A 20,152-nucleotide genomic window follows, 5' to 3' on the forward strand; every position below is an offset into this window, starting at 1 on the left:
CAACCCCCTGCTCATTGCAGGAATCCATCTTAAAGCATCCCTGACAGATGGCTGTCCAGCTGCCTCTTTCAGTTCCCCTGCACCCTGATTCCTTGAACTGGCGAAGCCGGGGACTGAATTTGGGGTTCTCTGCATGCAACGCAGGTGCTCTGAGTTACGGCCAATCCCATCATCCACTTCCCCAAACCAGGGATAGGAACATTATGTCCGAACCAGAGCACATATACGCACTACTGCTCAGCTTCCGCTTTCACGGAAAACATACGTTTTGCACATACAACTTTATCTCTGGAGATCTTTGAAATCTCATGGTTGTGTCTTGCTTGTGCAGCTGCAGCATTTAGTAAATTAATTGGTTAGATGAATTGACCAAAAGCTTTTGGATCAAATTAAGAAGATATTCTCAACTAACTGGGCTTTTAAAAAACAGATTTTAGCGCAAATACATATAATACATGGCTGAAAGTGGCAACGCCCCTTTATTATTTGTTTAATTTAGGGCTGTGCATGGACTCCCCGATCTGCAACTTCTGGATTGGGTCCGCTCCGCCCCGCGTTGATTCGCCTATGGTCCGCTCCGCTCTGCTGCGGGGCTCCGGATCTGGATCGGAACTCCATGTGTCCCCCCCCCTAGACTTACATTGAAAAGGCCTCCCTCCCCACTTACCTGCCTCCGTCGTGGTCCGGCGGTGGCTTCAACTGGGCCGCAGTTGAAGTTGCCGCCGGACCACAATGGAGGCAGGTAAGCCCCCTTACCTGGCTCTCTCGCCGTTGCCGCATGGACTGTAGCACCGCCAAGTAAGCCCCCCTCCCGCCACACTGACCTTTTTTTTGGAGCTCCGGATCGAGGTGAAGGATCCGCTTGGTCTCGATCCGCAGCTCCCCCAACCCGGTCCGTCTCCGTCGGAGGCGGGTCAGGCCGCTCCACTATCGGTTCTAAGAACCGAAGCGGAGCACAGCCCTAGTTTATTTATTTGACTTCATTGCATGGGCTCACAGTGGCTTACAGCAGGGAACACAAGATGGTGTTTGCTATGACGTGTGTGAAACATCTAAAAATAAAGTATGTCTTCCCCCCCCCCAAAAAAGTCTGACTTTTTATTATTATGTAAATTTATGCAGGTTCAATTGATCAATCTATTAAACTTCATACAATGAATCAGGGCTTCTTAAAAAAAAATGGCTGATAGCTGTCGTGTTTTTTTAAAAACCTCCCGCCTGATAGGGAGACAATAAAGAGGCTGGCCACGTAATCCACAAAGCTTTATTCAGGCAATAAACATCTCTTCCCACCTGAAGGGAGTCTAACCTCTAGGAACTTTCCTCTAGGCAAAACTATGCCAACTAAGTGAGACAATTGTCCTTTCAAGAAGAATGGAAAGCCATTTCCCAGAATGCTTTAACTTCAAGGAGGCTGGTTCTGAAGAAGCTTTTGGCGAGAAGCTAGCCGGGCTGACCTTCTCTCACCTTCCTTGAGTCTGCGGCATACTCTAGGATCAGCCAGCCCTGAAGCACCCTCCCCCTCTGAAGAACACTGATTTCCCACAGACTGCGTGTTGTTAACATTTTCAGTGACAAGGTCTGGCGAAGGTTCATTCCCAGCGGGTGAAGAGCCCGTGAGAGTCACCTCCTCCACTCCTCGTGTAGGCTGGTACATTTCTGGTGCAGTCTCTTCTGCTTCCGAATCTGATTCTGATTGATCATCTGAAACTCCTGCCCCCAGCCTAAGGGGAATAGGCCTACTCACGACAGTAGCCCTACATGCTCGTAATCAGTCTCTATTCCTTGAGACTTAAAACTCTGCAGCCGTGAGACACGAAGACGTACAGCACGACCTCCCACTGAAACGTTAATTTCCCCTTCCTTGAATGCCTAGCTTGCAGAAGCGTCCTACGTGACTCAGTTTGCACCCCTCATTTGAAACGGTAGCTGGCGCCTTCATTTTTCAGGATATACCACTAGCAAGCTGGGTCATACGCTATGGTGCTGAGCCCCAGAGTGGACCATCTCATTATCCCAAACGTTGTGCTGCATCAGGAGAGACTAAGGCCTCAGCTAGACCTAGCAGTCTAGCGGGACGGAGGGGTGAAGATCTCGCGATATTTTTATCATGAGATCTCCCCCGCTGTTTACATGCGGCGTGCGACAACCTCGGAGGCCGAGGACATTGCGGCTGCCATTTTTTAAACTTTTCTTAAAGAAGTGCGCATGAACACTCGTGCGCAGAAAGGTAGCTTTTTAAAAAATTAAACTTAATTTCCCCCGTCCCCCACCCTCAATGGGCACAGATTCTGCACCCCGTACATGTGTCCCGGCTCCTCACGAGGAACTGCAAGGAACCAGGACAACCTGCAATGCCCGCCCACATGGCCTCAGGATCATCCCAAGGCCGTGGAAAAACCGGGCTCAAAGGCGAGGGCAAGATCCCGGGGCAAGGGAGGGATCGTCCCGCCCTGATCCCGGGATCCCCTGGGTGTCATGTGGATGCACAGGGACAATCCCGGGGATTGCTGAGGCCAGTGTGGCGTCACCGCTGACAAGATCCCCCCACTCTCCCTCCTCACCTGGGGTGGTTCATAAGGCACAAGCACACTCTGCCTCCCGGTGATGGGGTCTTCCACATACTGGGCATGGCTGTTTCCTTCAACCCTGATTAGGTGACTGGGAGGAGCCATCTGACCTGCAAAACCAGGCAGAAAAGCAATGAGGTCAGCCGAAGAATCACGGTATTGCAAAAAGGTAAATCTGTGGAAGACAAGTGGGTTTCACAGTCCTAAAACCGGGGGGGGGGGAGGGAGGGAGGAGGGGCACATAGCGTTTCTTCCCCCGAAGCATCTTTGTCTACAAGGCATATTTTGATTCCACCTTGAACAGCCTCCCTGGCTAAGCTGATTTTTAAGAACTCACACTGTGTTCATGCTTACTGCCATCTATTGGAGCTCCAACGGACGAGCGTTTTATTTCACGCTCGTTACCAGGCGCTCACGGATTTTCGTGGGTCCCTCTCACGACGTCGTCTGCCTCCTGCACGCCTCCCGCCCCTTCTGGCCTTCTTCGAGCGACAAAAAAACACCCCAGTAAGTCCGACTTATTTTTAAAGACAGAAGTTGCCGCTATTTCCTGCTGTGTGCAAGAGAAGCAGCGGGATCAAAACGCCCCACCGGATGGGCCATGTGCACGTTGTTTACTTCCTCTTTCAAAAGAGGAAGTAATGAGGGACAAACGCGCGGGTGGAGAAGTGACAGCAAGGAAACGCAAGTTTCCCCCACGTGATGATGCTCTTGATCGATTGGACAGTGTCCAACCCATGGCGACCAATCAAGGGGTGCCATGGGCTGTGACGAGACTCCCCTGCCCAAAAAGTCGGGGTAAGTGCCGGACCTTTTTTCAGCGGAGTTTCTAGGGTTTGCCCCTGCGTCCTGTCGATGGCACTACTGTGAAGCCACCCCAGGGCAAACCCTTCGTGTAGAGGATGTCTGACTCACCCTCATTGAATTCCCGGCTGAGCTCGTGATTGGGGCAGCGCTTCACCACTTCCGTGACGTGCTCCGCTTTCTTATACACGGGCATGGCACGGATGACGGCGCCCTGGGGCGGCGGAGTCATCACCTTGATCTGAATGGGACACGTCTTGGCGATCTGGCAGTAGAGTTTCTTCAGTTCAGTGGAGTACTATAAAAAAGAAAAACGGAAGAGGAGCGAAGTCAGACAGCAGCCACAAAACAGGAAAGGCTGAAGCCTGACATATTTTCAAAGGGGAGTGACACCCTATACCACACCATTGTGGGAATTGTAAAGTTAGCCCCAGTAAATCCTCAGGGAGCACACAGCAGTCCGTATTGGCCACTGACGAAGACCCTTTGTCGAAACATGTTTGGCCTCTTTCTACGTGGTTTTAGCTACACATTGGTCTGTGCATATGTTATTGCACTTTTTTTATTATTATTATTATTATTATTATTATTATTATTATTATTTATTTATTTATATAGCACCATCAATGTACATGGTGCTGTACAGAGTAAAACAGTAAATAGCAAGACCCTGCCGCATAGGCTTACATTCTAATAAAACCATAATAAAACAATAAGGAGGGGAAGAGAAAGCAAACAGGCACAGGGTAGGGTAAACAGGCACTGGGTAGGGTAAAACTAACAGTATAAAGTCAGAACAAAATCAAGTTTTAAAAGCTTTAGGAAAAAGAAAAGTTTTTAGCTGAGCTTTAAAAGCTGCGGTTGAACTTGTAGTTCTCAAATATTCTGGAAGAGCGTTCCAGGCATAAGGGGCAGCAGAAGAGAATGGACGAAGCCGAGCAAGGGAAGTAGAGGCCCTTGGGCAGGCGAGAAACATGGCATCAGAGGAGCGAAGAGCACGAGCGGGGCAATAGTGTGAGATGAGAGAGGAGAGATAGGAAGGAGCTAGATAGTGAAAAGCTTTGTAGGTCAACAGGAGAAGTTTATATTGGATTCTGAAGTGAATTGGAAGCCAATGAAGAGATTTCAGAAGTGGAGTGACATGGTCAGAGCGGCGAGCCAAGAAGATGATCTTTGCGGCAGAGTGGTGAACAGAAACCAATGGACTGATGTGAGAAGAAGGAAGGCCAGTGAGAAGAAGGTTGCAGTAGTCCAACCGAGAAATAACCAATGCATGAACAAGAGTCTTGGCAGAAGAGACAGACAAAAATGATCGAATCCTGGCAATATTATACAGGAAAAAACGACAGGATTTAGCTACTGCCTCAATATGAGGAATAAAGGAGAGCGAGGAGTCAAATATAAAGCCAAGACTACGAGCTTCCTTGACCGGAGTAAGCGTAACATCATTGGCAGTAAGAGGGAATGAGAGATGAGGAGAAGGTTTAGGAGGAAAAACAAGCAATTCAGTCTTTGCCATATTAAGTTTCAAACGACGATGAAGCAACCAATTTTTGTATATTAAACATTATGGTTTCTTTTTTTTATTATATTTTTGTATATTAAACATTATGGTTTCTTTTTTATTATTATTTATTTATTTATACTACAATAACAACAATAAAGAACAAAGAAAAAAACCCTGCTTAATACAATAATCTAATAATGATAACAACAACAACAACAACAACAACAACAACAACAATAATAACCATAATAAAAATGATAATAATAAAAGGTGCAACCCACCCCCTGGGACCATTATTCTCCACTCCAAAATAGTAACACATCTTGTGACGGTTTACACCCTTTCCCGTTTCCTAATACAAATTTGACAAACGGTTTCCAAATCTCCTCAAAATCATTCCGCTTTAATATTCCTTTCTTAACTTTCATACACCCCGTTAGCCTATCATTAATAGCAATATCCCAGACTTCTTTATACCATTCTTCTATTTTATATTCTCTTTGTTCTTTCCAAACATTATGGTTTCACTGTATATATATTGTTAACTTTTTGCTGAGTGTTGGTTCTGAACGACCGCCTCACTGATGTCGGAGCCACCAGCCTCCACTGATCCATGCTGTATATGAAACGTGGAGGTGATGCAAGATGAGGAAGCAGAAATGCCTTTCTCCACAGCAGCTGCCTCTGTAAAGGCACTCACGGATTTTACCTAGTTACCTAGGGAGGTTGTGGACTCTCCCACCCTAGAGGCCTTCAAGAGGCAGCTGGACAACCATCTGTCAGGGATGCTTTAGGGTGGATTCTTGCATTGAGCAGGGGGTTGGACTAGATGGCCTTGTAGGCCCCTTCCAACTCTGCTATTCTATGATTCTATGATTCTATGCCTGCACCCACAGTGAAGAGTGGGCAACTTCAGAGAATCCGGGACCTATTTTCAACCTTCAGGCACCCACCCCTGTGCAGGCCGCACAAAGCCAGGTGCTGCCGGATGCCTGAAAAACAATCTCATACTTCCTAAAAGAAAATGGCAGCCTTAGCGCTGCAGAGTGTTAGATGGGTGCTCAGCTTCTTCCATAGCATTAACGCTAAAAAGGCCATACAGTGGGGCATGGGGCGAAATCGGGTAGTCAGGTGTATCGTGCCTCCAAAAATGGAGCTTGGTTTAGTTTTATTTTATTTTTAGGTAGCCCAGGTGACATGAATGTGCGTCACCCCATTTAAAAAGCCACTAATCTTGTGGCAAGGGATGACATAGGTTACTCATGCACTGCGTGGAGAAAAACTACTCCCTGCTGCTGAAACTGGGTTTGGACATCATCTCCTTCAGTGCCCCAAGTAACTTAACTAAGATGAATCTACCCCACTCCTGGATGTAAAGTGTGCAACATTTTAAAAGCTAGCTTCACAAGGACTAGACACTTGATTTTAAAAACACACACGCACACACACAACAACATTCTGGCTCCGGTATTATGTTTTCTTAGTTGTGCAAAATTACAGACTATATGGGCTTTATCCCACGTACACGTTTCCCTCGAATTATCCCCATAGCATAAAGTTGTCGTTGTTGTTGTTGTTAGCTAAATCACACGCTGGACGGCAGCGCTCCTAAAATCCTTTGCATACCAGGGAAAGGGTTTAAGGGGGGGAAATGTAAAAAATCATTAAAAATCAACGGATGACCCAATCCGATTCAAATTTGGTATGCTTAAAGCCCTCCTTAATATCTATTACTGTGCCAATTTTGATGTCTTTATCTTTAAAACTTTCGCAGACGTAAGCATTTGTTTAATTTATCCTTTAAACATATCAAATCGTCCTCCTGCGTCCCCAGTGGCCGCTCGGGGAACAACAAAAGATTCGCTCCTAAAGAGGTAGCAAAATACGACGGTTCTTTATTTTATTATTTATTTATTTTAGTTATTACATTTTTATACCGCCCAATAGCCGAAGCTCTCTGGGCAGTTCACAAAAATTAAAACCATAGTAAAACAACCAACAGGTTAAAAGCACAAATACAGAATACAGTATAATTACAGTATTAATTGTGCTTCTTTTGGCTAAGAAGCACAATTAAAGCAGGTTGCATGGGAGTGCTTCACAGTTAAAGCAGATTATAAGCTGGAAAACTTTGGAGTCCTTTGCATGCAATTCGCAGTGCAATTCGCAGTATAACCCTGGTGTGATGAAGCTATATATCCACCTTGGTCATAATGAGCCTCAATTCAAGGACTCATAGACAACCGTTGCCACCTCCAGGCACGTTTAGCCTGGAGAAGAGAAGATTGAGGAGAGACATGAGAGCCCTCTTCAAATACTTAAAAGGTTGTCACACAGAGGAGGGCCAGGATCTCTTCTCGATCCTCCCAGAGTGCAGGACACGGAATAACGGGCTCAAGTTAAAGGAAGCCAGATTCCGGCTGGACATCAGGAAAAACATCCTGACTGTTAGAGCAGTACGACAATGGAACCAGTGACGTAGGGAGGTGGTGGGCTCTCCCACACTAGAGGCCTTCAAGAGGCAGCTGGACAACCCTCTGTCAGGGATGCTTTAGGGTGGGTTCCTGCATTGAGCAGGGGGTTGGACTCGATGGCCTTGTAGGCCCCTTCCAACTCTGCTATTCTATGATTCTATGATCCTTTACCATATACATGTGCTTGGAAGATTCCGTAGCACGGAAACCCCCTGGCCATGACAAGCAGAGACTCTGTTGACACCCCTCCTCCCAGACATTCATTTGTTCCACGCACGACAGTCACAGCGCACGAGTTGCCTGTTTGCTTTTGAAATGGCCCATAAGAATGTCTGCTGCTGGGCACAATCCCAACTGCTCAAACAAAGGATCTACAGGAACGCACACGTTACCGAGGCAGAATTTGCCCATCATATCCTGTCCGGATAATAAGCTCCTGGCAAGAGAAGCTAGGCAGGTGGGTGGTTATGTGGTACTGGAAGGATTAATGGTGGATATTGAAGGAGAGCAAAGTTTTCTTGTGCCAGAGGTTATTCAGTGGCATGGGTGGGAAATCATGAAATAGGAAAATTAAAAGAATTAAGCAATTGGGGGGGGGGGATCGTGAGGTTGATTTGCTGATTTCAACAAAGACTCCCCCCCCTGCCCCACCCACAAAAACCACACAGGCACCCCTTCCTGCCCAACGGCCCCAAAATCTAGGCCATCCATGTAAAGATCTCAAGTCTTAAACCCTCTTCTAAATGTGACAGTGTCAGATTGCGCAATCGCTCTCCTTTCTCGTGCCTGCAGGCGAAGGATTATGCACACAAAGGATTTACACAGCCTGCGGAAAGAGGAGCGTGCCAAGCCAGCCCATTTAGAGAAGAAGAAAAAAGGAAAGAAAGAAAAGAAAACCAGATTATTGCAACACTCCAAGAGAAGAGCAAGTTGTTTGAAAACCGTTCATCTTAAAAGAATAGGATTCCCAGAGATTTCTCATTAGAAAGCTGCCTTAATTAATACAAACCCTGTCGATAAAACCCAAGGCTGACGTTTTAATGAACAAACCTGGCAGAACAAGGCAGCGATAGTTACAAGCAGACTGCTTTGGTGTTTTTTTTTAAGCATCTCAGGCCAAAATAGACTTGAGGTGAGAGATCCGTGATAAAGATCTTTTCGCTGATTAAAAACACACAAAAACGCAGCAACTCCCGGGGCAGGAAGAGATCGGATTGGGACCAAAGTGCTAGAGAGTTAATGCTTTCATCGGTGCCCTTTGCACAATTAAATGAGCCTCCCCAGCAACCAAGAGAAGCTATTTGCTACACAGAGGAAAACTGAACAGTACTTGTATGGTATCTGTAAGCTTTTTCCTACAAGGCGACCAGCAGCTGAGGAGTTTAGGGGTGGGTGGGATTTAAATCAGGAAAATGTTGTACAGGGAAAGGGTGAAGCCTCTTACACAGTGCCACTTGTTCGTTCACTCACTCACACTCACACTCACACACACACACCCTTGCAGCTGCTACTGCTTTGTAAAACACTCTCACACAAAAGCTCCTAATCACAGCCTGGCTCTGCACATCACTTCCAGTTGTGTGCCCTGTTCCCAGGTGCGGCCAGGCGGAAGGTTTTGGGGACCCCATCAAGAAGGTCTGAAGGCAAGAGAGCTCTCATACTGCTCTCGTCCCCACAGCAGGGACGTTGAACCTCAGGCCTGCCCACCCACTCCCTAGATGGCTAAGCACATCATAGAATGGCAGAGTTGGAAGGAGCCTACAAGGCCATCGAGTCCAATGCAGGAATCCACCTTGAAGCATCCCTGACAGAAGGCTGTCCAGCTGCCTCTCCCTGCATTCCCGTCTTCTTCCCCATCCTGAAAGGTTGAAATTCCTCTCCTGAGGGTTAGTTACTGGGAGTAAGAGCTTGAAGCTGAAAGATGCTGGCATTGTTTTGACTTTGGCTCTAGACACCATGGCAGGCTCCTCTGAAATTCGGCCACTGGGCCAGAAGACGCTCTGCACCGCTGTCCCATCAGAGCCACAACACCAAAGCCACGCAGCAGGGAAAACCAGATGAACTAATGATAGGCATCAAAGGAGGCCGTGTACAGAGTTAAACCAATGAACCCGCTAGCACAAGATGTAAAATGCACTGGTAATTTCCCGATTAGACTACTGCAATGCACTCTATGTGGGGCTGCCCTTGAAGACGACACGGAAGTTGCAGCTAGTGCAAAACAGAGCAGCTAGACTGCTGGCGGGTTCTTCTTACAGAGACCACACAACACCGGTCTTAAAGGAACTGCACTGGCTGCCTATATGCTTCCGGTTGGAATTCAAGGTGTTGGTAATGACGTTTAAAGCCCTAAATGGCTTGGGACCTTGATACTTGAGGGAGCGCCTCTCCTTATATATGCCTGTCCGAGACTTGAGATCTGTTGGAGGAGCCCTTCTCCGCATCCCACCAGCACAACACATTCGCTATGTTGGGACACGGGAGAGGAACACTTTCTCTGTGGTGGCACCCCGACTGTGGAATGCCCTCCCCTTGGAGGCCCGACTGGCGCCAACGCTGATTTTATTCTGGTGCCAAGTGAAAAGATGGCGTTTTAACAAAGCCTTTGATGGTTAAACTCACTGGCACATTGTTTTAACTGCTTTTAAGTTATATATTGTTTTAACTTGGTTCATGGTTTAATTTGTTTTTAACTGTGTATATTTATTGTTTTATACTGTATGTTTTTTTCTGTATGCCGCCCTGAGATCTTAATGATATAGGGCATGGTACAAATGTTTTAAAGAAATAAATAGTGATGGCCACCAATTGGACGGCTTCAAAAGGAGATTAGAAGGATTCCTGGAGGAGAAGGCCATCAATGGCTACTAGCCCTGGTGGCTATGTGCTTCCTCCAGTATTGTTCTCGATTCCAGTTGCATGGGAACAAGAACAGAAGGGTACTATTGCACCGGGTCCTTCTTCTGGGCTTCCCAGAGACATCCAGTTCACCACCGTGTGAGGAGAACGCCGGACTTAGACAGGCCTTTGGTCTGATTCAGCACAGCTCTCCTCATGACGTGAAACGTCCACGAAGCCACTGCCCGAAGGAAGGGAAAGGGATATGATTCACACCAGACCGGAAGAATAAACACTGAAAAAACAAGATGACAAGGGGAGGTCAGCCACCTCCCTCACAGAGGTCCAGTCAAGGAGGACGGAAGGGTGGCTTAGAGATCTCCTCAGGGCAGAGTGTGTAAAAGATAGCATCTGTTGCTGAGGACTCTAGCCGCGCCACATGGCTCAATTTCACCTCGGCGCTTGAGGAGGGGAGAAGAGATGAGGAGAGATAGAGGTGTAACTCCGGAATCACTCAGAGGCCATGGCCAGCCGAAGCCTCGTGTAAATCTGTCCACACAGGGCCCTGCTGTTGTGCAATAAATAAATAATAATTAAAAAAAAGATGGGCGAAGAGACACCGGCGGTTCCATTCCTGCCATTCCAGCGGCCAACTGAAGGCCGGCAGATGTATTTATGCAAGAAGCAGTTCAGCTACGCCCAATGTAAAATTACACACACACACATGTGTACAATAATAAGCTGCTGAGGGAATAACAAGGTCCTGGAATCTGACTTGGAGGCAGCTCCCATCAAAGACCACGTATACCGTATTTCTTCGATTGTAAGACGCCATCGATTGTAAGACACACACTAATTTCAGTACCACCACAGGAAAAAAACACCCTAAGACACACCCGCGATTCTAAGACGCACCCCGTTTTTAGAGATGTTTATATGGGGAAAAAAGCGTGTCTTAGAATTGAAGAAATACGGTATGTCTTTCTAACACCGGGTGCGTCTGAGTTGGGTTAGCAACTGGGGATATGTCTTACATGACCTGAAACACTCAAAACCACCATTTTAAATTCAAATCACTGCCTGAGAAACAGGTCCATTTCATTTCGTGATCTGAGGGACAAAAATATTATTTATTTATTTATTTATTTATTTGTTGCATTTATATCCCACCTTCTTTCCTCCAAGGAACCCAAGGCAGCGTATTATTATTATTATTATTATTATTATTATTATTATTATTATTTATTTATTTATTTATTTATTTATATAGCACCATCAATGTACATGGTGCTGTACAGAGTAAAACAGTAAATAGCAAGACCCTGCCGCATAGGCTTACAATCTACATACATAATCTACGTACATAATTTCCTCTCCATTTTCATCCTCCCAACAACAGCCCTGTGAGGTAGGTTGGGCTGAGAGTCTGTGACTGGCCCAAAGTTACCCAGTGGGTTTCCATGGCCGAGTGGGGACTAGAACCCGGATCTCCCGACTCCCAGTCCAACAATCTAACTACTACACCACACTGGCTCTCAAAGACACCACATGGCTCTTGTGAGCAGATACAGCCTTGAAAGAATTGCAGCTTGGACAGGCACAGAAAGACGGCTTGCTTATCTGTAACTGTAGTTCTTCGAGTGGTCATCTGTGCAGTCACACATATGGGGCTCTGCAACTGCGCGGAGCCCCCCACGTGTGATGCACAGAGACCACGAAGAAGAAATAAGTGATCTAAACACACACAGAGAGTGTGCGAGGGGAGCCTAGAGCATTAGGTTTGTTTACATAATGCCAAGCCATACAAGCCAACCTATAGAAAAAAGGAGAACCATAAAACAGAGGAGGAGACCAGATGCAAAGGACTTATGGGCTGCTGGGCCGTCTGTGGTTGTGCAGAGGAGAGAATTTCAGCAGGTGGCTGGCAGATTCCAGCTGGACGTCAGGAAAAACTTCCTGACTGTTAGAGCAGTACGACAATGGAATCAGTTGCCTGGTGAGGTTGTGGCTCTCCCACACTAGAGGCCTTCAAGAGGCAGCTGGACAACCCTCTGTCAAGGATGCTTTAAGGTGGATTCCTGCATTGAGCAGGGGGTTGGACTCGATGGCCTTGTAGGCCCCTTCCAACTCTGCTATTCCATGATTCTATGATCATTCTTTTGCAACTCTTGTACATACTCTATCAGTGTTTTCCAATCCAATACAAATGAGGCTGTCGATTTTTCTCTTACTAATGCCGTAAGTTTACCCAACTCCACCAGCTCCAAAACTTTAAGCGCCCATTCCTCCGCTGATGGTACTTGTGTCTTTTTCCAGTTTTGTGCATAGAGGAGTCTAGCAGCTGTTGTTATATACAAAAACAACATTCCTCCTTTTTCTTTAAGTTGATCATCCATAATTCCCAGCAAAAACGCTTCTGGTTTCATTTTAATATCTGTCTTGCAGATTTTTTGCATTGACAAATGAATCTGTGTCCAAAAAGATTTTGCTTTTTTACATGTCCACCTCATATGGTAAAAGGTTCCTTCTTGTTCTTCACATTTCCAACAGTCTCCCAAACAACCGGGTTCTAGTATTTTGAGAGAGGGAGAAAAATGTCTCCCGATCCACATTCTTGGGGGAAACCCATATCCTGGAGGCCTTGAAGTTGCCCTAGCTCTGGAGTTCGTACTTCAAGCCAGGCTTTGTGCTAGATCAGCCTTCCTCAACCTGGGGTGCTCCAGATGTGTTGGACTGCATCTGGGGCATTCTGGGAGTTGTAGACCAACACATCTGGAGCGCCCCAAGTTGAGGAAGGCTGTGCTAGATGGTATGCAAGGCTCTGTGATTCTGTTATATGATTCTACTTAGATCAACCGCTATTGGCCAACGAGAATTGAAGCATTGTGGCAGTGTACCTAACTGGACATACCAACTTGTGCCATTCAATGGTGGGTGCGTGGGTGGGTGGGTATGTCCTGCAGCTCTTCAGATTTATGCGAGGCAGATAAAAGCCGTTCTTGTAAGGCCAATGCAGGTGGATCCCTTTGCAGAATTAGACCTGCCCTTTCCAGGTGCCCCCTTTCACTGCCATATTGTCAGCACTCAGCACTGGGAGCATGGTTTCGTTGGCAGTTCTCTCCTTAAACAAAACAAAAACCCAACTAATAATAATTGTTGTCCGTGTGGGTCTTTTAAAAGCATTTGTCAACATACCATAAGGAGAAGCCTGGATGGAAGGAAGGGGCGGTTTGTTGAGAAATCAGACAGGTGTTAGCTGAGGGTGGTGAGCGCGGGTGTGCGTGCGTGCATGCGCACAGAGAGGCTGGATTACTCACTCGGATGCCAAGAGTATGTAATAGGGTCTCTTTCCGTGGGCAGGTGGTGAGGGCAGGGCAGCAGGCACTGGAATGCTATTTTTTGTGTGTGTTTCTTGCAAACCATAGTATTAGAAACATAGAATAGTAGAGTTGAAAGGGGCCTACAAGGCCATCGTATCCAACCCCCTGCTCAATGCAGGAATCCACCCTAAAGCATCCCTCACAGATGGTTGTCCAGCTGCCTCTTGAAGGCCTCTAGTGTGGGAGAGCCCACAACCTCACCAGGCAACTGATTCCATTGTCGTACTGCTCTAACAGTCAGGAAGTTTTTCCTGATGTCCAGCTGGAAACTGGCTTCCTTTAACTTGAGCCCGTTATTCCGTGTCCTGCACTCTGGGAGGATCGAGAAGAGATCCTGGCCCTCCTCTGTGCGACAACCTTTTAAGCATTTGAAGAGTGCTCTCATGTCTCCCCTCAATCTTCTCTTCTCCAGGCTAAACCTGCCCAGTTCTTTCAGTCTCTCTTCATAGGGCTTTGTTTCCAGACCCCTGAACATCCTGGTTGCCCTCCTCTGAACACGCTCCAGCTTGTCTGTGTCCTTCTTGAATTGTGGAGCCCAGAACTGGATGCAATACTCTAGATGAGGTCTAACCAGGCAAACACCATGTCTAAAAACACCTGTACAACTGTTTCAGAGGTACTCGTCCCTCACACCTGGTCTCTGGCCATTGCCACAGATTCCTGGATGGCAAAGCGATGGCATGAAGTTGTAGGCAGAATTATACTACATGAATTTACTCAGGATCACATTGCAGCCAAAATATTACTACGGGAATTAAAAGACCAAATAGATTACCAACACACTGTGGTCAGTTCCAGCCCAGCCATCAGTTTTCAGTGAGTGGAGATTATGTAAAGCCCTATGAAGAGAGACTGAAAGAACTGGGCATGTTTAGCCTGGAGAAGAGAAGATGGAGGGGAGACACGACAGCACTCTTCAAATACTTCAAAGGTTATCACACAGAGGAGGGCCAGGATCTCTTCTCGATCCTCCCAGAGGGCAGGACATGGAATTACGGGCTCAAGATAAAGGAAGCCAGATTCCGGCTGGACATCAGGAAAAACGTCCTGACTGTTAGAGCAGTACGACAATGGAACCAGTGACCTAGGGAGGTTGTGGGCTCTCCCACCCTAGAGGCCTTCAAGAGGCAGCTGGACAACCATCTGTCAGGGATGCTTTAGGGTGGATTCCTGCATTGAGCAGGGCGTTGGACTCGATGGCCTTGTAGGCCCCTTCCAACGCTGCTATTCTATGATTCTATGATTCTATGTAGATAGATTAGATAGTTTGGTAGATTGATAGATCTATGGTAACGAGGAACTGGGCTACACCTCAGTGATAACTAGGCTACAGTTACCAGGAAGGAGCTGTGAACCAGTCAGAAGTCCCTAGTTCGAGTCCTAACTTATCTACATAGTACTCTGTAGGAGGCTTTAAGCAAGATGTGGTTTTCGCAGCCTCCTCATTTGCATTATATTTGAACACGTACACGTGAACTGCCCAGAAAGTTTCAGCTATTGGGCGGTATAAAAATGCAATGAAATAAATAAATAAATAAATAAAAGTATTGTTGCTATGTTATTCATTTATTTGAAATATTTATGCTCCATCTTTCCATTTTTTAAAAAAATACTCGAAGTGGCTTACAACAAACATAAAAGAACAGCACACAGCAAAAGAGAACAAGCATTTTAAAAGAAAAAAAAAAGAGACAGGTATTCAGCAGGTTAAAGGAACATACAAATATTGTATGGGGGAGGCAGACAAATATTGTCTGGCTGGCTGGGGTATTGTGGCTAGGGAATTATATGAGCTGTAGTCCAATACATCTGAAGAGCAGCAGCTGGGGGAAGGCTTCTCCAGAGAGTGGACAAAGTGCTCATCAGTCCGGCAGGCCAAAGACCTGCTGGAAAAATAGGTCTCTGCAAGAAAAAAAAAAACCCATCAGAGATGGACTGTGGTGAGCATCATAAGCAGGGAATTCCAAGGTGCCACCACAGAGAAGGCTCCGTCCTGGGTCTCTGCCAAATGTGGCCCAGATATTGGAAGGATGCAAAGGAGAGTACCTTTGGTTGACCATGAGCAGGCAAACTCCTCTGAGAGAAGCAGTTCTTCTCAGACATCATGGGTGCCCCTTGCCTGTTTAGAGCTTCCCTGGCACTGACAACCGTGACCCAGAGGACCTTCCCTTCTGCCACTCCCAGACTGTGGAATTAATTAATTATGCCCTGCCGGGAGAGATTCGCCAACTTAACTCTCTCTCCGGGACTCTTCCAGCAGGCCTACCCAGTCGAATTTTAAGATATTTGACTGTTATCTTAATACTGTATTAGTTTTATGTGTTTTAATCAGTTTTATATATTTTATGGTATTTGTATCTAATGCTGTTGCAGAGGGAGAGGCAGGTAAGAAATTATTATTATTATTATTATTATTATTATTATTATTATTATTATTATTATTTATTAGACACTCACGTCAATAGTCTGGCATGGAACTGCACCCTGCACTAAAGCAGCTCTGTGAATTTTATCGTTTGTTTCATAGAATCACAGAATAGCAGAGTTGGAAGGGGCCTACAAGGCCATTGAGTCCCACCCCCTGCTCAATGCAGGAATCCACCCTGAAGCATCCCTGACAAATGGTTGTCCAGCTGCCTCTTGAAGGCCTCTAGTGTGGGAGAAGAGCCCACAACCTCACCAGGCAACTGATTCCATTGTCGTACTGCTCTAACAGTCAGGAAGTTTTTCCTGATGTCCAGCCGGAATCTGGCTTCCTTTAACTTGAGCCTGTTATTCCGTGTCCTGCACTCTGGGAGGATCGAGAAGAGATCCTGGCCCTCCTCTGTGTGACAACCTTTTAAGTATTTGAAGAGTGCTCTCATGTCTCCCCTCAATCTTCTCTTCTCCAGGCTAAGCATTGCCCATTGTTTTCATGGTTTCTGTTTTGAGCAGCCCGAAGGCCCACCGGCCATCACTCAAGTGTAATAAATGACTCAAAGCCACTTAAGAGCAGATTGAGGTGGAACACTGCTTGTAGGAAAAGGTCCCACGAAGCGGTGCATCTGGATTCGTTTAGGTGCAGCTAAAACTCGTACAACTGAGCCAAGGAGACGGTGGCAGCTTCAGACCATTTTCAGACTCAGCTCTCTCAGAGCACCCAAACACAAAGGGATCCCAACGCAGACCCACTCCAGGCCTTTGGGTTTACTGGGGCCTGCTTAGAAAACACTGTTCCAGAGTGCTCAATGCAGGGTGGATTCCTGCATTGAGCAGGGGGTTGGACTTGATGGCCTTGTAGGCCCCTTCCAACTCTGCTATTCTATGATCCTATGATCGCTCCCCGCCTTCTCTCGCTTTCCAGGCGACATCTCTCCAGACCTCTCCAAGAAATAGTGCCGCCGATGAGCTCCCCAAATCCTCCCTCGGAGCGCTCCACCGCGAGCCCCAGCCGTGGGCCGCCTGTTGCCACCTGTCAGTTGCGGGGATTAATTACCTGAGCAAGAGTTGGGAGCGGCACATTCCTCCCCCGGCCGCGCCCACAGAAGATGTTGACATCAGGCATGCTGGGGGGTGGGAGGGAGGCGTATCCGCGCCAGCACGAACCGCAGGAGGGGAGGCTGAGGGTGGAAGCACTCCGTGGCGGAGGGCTAGGAAGGGGAAACGTTTACACTGCAGAAACCGCAGGCAAGCAGACTCAAGGAATGTCACACAGTTCCCTTTGTTCCTTCTGGGCAGGGGCACGGCTCGTAACGCCGGGCCGGACCAAGACGGCAGCTGGTGGTTGTACCTTTCCAAGGGCTCCTTAACGGTGTCAGTAAATGGGCCAAGGAGGGGTGGCAGGGGAGGCGGCCAAGAAGGATGAAGAAATGTAGCCTCAGGCAGCAATTCAAGGGAAGAGAGCGTGCCGGTTCTTTGTGCTCCGTGTCCCCCCCCCCGCCTCCACGAGCAACTCGAGCGCACTGTAGCCCTCGTTTATAGCTTACAGCTGAAGAGATATTTGTGATTCCCCCCCCCTTTACACTAATTACAATTCATTTTAGCATTGTCACTCACAAAAAAAGCAACTAAATGCAGAAAACGGGCACATGAAAAGCAAAGAGATAACGAACTCAGTTAAGCAACCTAAGATCTGCCATCATGTTGGATATTGTATGGCGGAGCTGGGAAAAGTGCAGAAAAGGGGCAATGAAAATGATGGAGCGGGGTGGGTGGGTGGGGGGGCTGGAGCATCACCCCTATAAGGGAAGGTTACAACAGCTGGGATTGTTTAGCTTGGAGAAAAAGGAGGCTAAGGAGAGACATGATAGAGGTGGACAAAATTATGCATGGGGTGGGGAACGTGAATAGGGAGACATTTTTCTCCCTCTCTCCAAATACTAGAAGCCAATGGGGTCATCTCATGAAGCTGATGGGTGGGAGGTTCAAGACAGAAGAACTTCTTCACACAGCACATAGTTAAAGTATGGAACTCACTACCACAAGATGTAGTGATGGCCACCAATCTGGATGGCTTTAAAAGGGGGTTGGATAAATTCCTGGAGGCGAAGGCTATCAATAGCTGCTAGCCCTGATGGTTGTGTGCTGTCTCCAGTATTCGAGGAAGTAAGCCTGTGTGCACCAGATGCTGGGGAACATGGGTGGGAGAGTGCTGTTGCACTGTGTCCTGCTTGTCCTGCTTAGTCGACAGCTGTTTGGCCACAGAGTGCTGGAGCAGATAGACCCTTCATAGAATCATAGAACAGCAGAGTTGGAAGGGGCCTACAAGGCCATCGAGTCCAACCCCCTGCTCAAGGCAGGAATTCCCCCTAAAGCATCCCTGGCAGATGGTTGCTTTAGGGTGGCAGCTGGACAACTCTGGTGGCAGAGACAGAGTTCTGGAAAGCTCTGCCTCTGGATCAGCCTTGATCTGATCCAGCATGGCTCTTCTTATGTTATAGCAATTATATGTATTTTATGGTATTTTGTATTTGTGTTGTACCCCACCTCGATCCAGAGGCGGGTAAGAAATAAATAAATTTATTATTATTATTATTATTATTATTATTATTATTATTATTATTATTGATTAAGAAGATCAAAGATTTTTGTGAACCACCCAGAGAGCTTCAGCTATTGGGCGGTATAAAAATGTAATAAATAAATAAATAAATAAGATAAGAAAGGGCAGAACATCTGTCTGGGGCTTGTACTGTTTCTGACTGTAGGTGGCAAATCACTTGCTGTAATGTCCCAAAGAAAACACACACACACACACACACACACACACACACACACACACACACCCTCGTGCTTAGAAAAGTAGCATATCAAGGAGACATTTGGAAAAGGTATTTTTGGATGAAAGAAAATTTGGTGGAAATACCCCTCCCCTATTAGCAGCCTTCAGTATCAGAAGAACTTTCTGAACACAGAGGCTACACTTGAGGCTATCGCGCCTAACAGCCGGCAACAGATGCATTTGCTATGTATTGATCAGAGGGGGCGTGGCAATGGAGTGTCCGTGGCTCAGTGACAAAACACCTGCGCTAGGTCCCAGTTCGATCCTCAGCATCTCCAGGTAGGGCGAGGAAAGACTTCTGCCTGAAACCTGGAAAGCGGTTGCTGCCAGTCAGTGTTGACAATACTGGGTTAGATGAACCAAGGGTCATAGAATCATAGAATAGCAGAGTTGGAAGGGGCCTACAAGGCCATCAAGTCCAACCCCCTGCTCAATGCAGGAATCCACCCTAAAGCATCCCTGACAGAGGGCTGTCCAGCTGCCTCTTAAAGGCCTCCAGTGTAGGAGAACCCACAAAATTTGGAGGCGCTCTCAGAGCCTGCAAAAGGGTGGGGGCGAAAGGCAAAACAGATGTGGGTGACCCACCCTCCCAACCGCCCCTCACCAAATAGCAAGTCCTTTCAGCGTATTTTAGCTAAAAGGACTTGCTGTCAGCAATTTAAGCGTTAGGAGAGGCATTTTCACCGTTTAGAAAGTGGGGAAAACAGCCCCAAAGCTGGGAAGGGACCGAACGGTGGGTGCTCGGGGAAAAGGGTGCAGCCACCTGGGAGAACCCGGAGAGTGGATTGGGACGCCAGGTCAGACGCTCTGTGCCCCTGGATCTGAAAGCATTAAAACTGTTCCTCCAGTGCTTGGGGAAATAATAAAAGCGGTCTTCACCTGGTGCCAAAAGGTTCTGACGACATTTTATTTCACAAAGATTTTTTATGAATGGTTTTTGGTTGGCTTTCCTACGCATTGGTGAACATCATATGCTTATTTTTGTAGTTGAACTATTGTTGATTTTACTGTATAGTCTCCCTTTGGAGGAGGAGGAGGAGGAGGAGGAGGAGGAGGATTTAAAAAAAAGTTAGATGTAAGCGGCTAAAATAAACTAGACAGAATTTGGAATCTCAAGAACGCCCTAGAAAAGTTATACATCTTGAAGAGACTAAATGAAGATTGAACCAAGTCTGCCATCGGACTAAAAATGCAAGTTATTTATGTGCAAGGTTTTGGTTTCTGCGTGGATCTTTCTTTCTTAAATTGGAAGATTTGGCTTTTGGTATCAGAATTTGCATTCCAAATATGAACATAAAGCTATTCCCTCTGCATTGCAG

General features: G+C 46.8%; 1 protein-coding gene across 3 annotated transcripts in view; it reads right to left on the reverse strand.

Moving 5' to 3' along the window:
• TP63 (tumor protein p63) overlaps positions 1–20,152 on the reverse strand; it is a 122,069-nt gene that overhangs the window by 32,198 nt on the left and 69,719 nt on the right. For all 3 annotated transcript variants that reach the window (XM_063131728.1, XM_063131727.1, XM_063131729.1), the window contains exons 3-4: positions 3,486–3,672; positions 2,565–2,680 (exon numbers count right to left, since the gene is read on the reverse strand). In XM_063131728.1, the coding sequence (XP_062987798.1) occupies positions 2,565–2,680; positions 3,486–3,672 (303 nt within the window). The remainder of the gene's footprint in view (positions 1–2,564; positions 2,681–3,485; positions 3,673–20,152) is intronic.

Source organism: Elgaria multicarinata, chromosome 8, assembly GCF_023053635.1.
Source record: "Elgaria multicarinata webbii isolate HBS135686 ecotype San Diego chromosome 8, rElgMul1.1.pri, whole genome shotgun sequence".
NCBI classification, from domain to species: domain Eukaryota; kingdom Metazoa; phylum Chordata; class Lepidosauria; order Squamata; family Anguidae; genus Elgaria; species Elgaria multicarinata.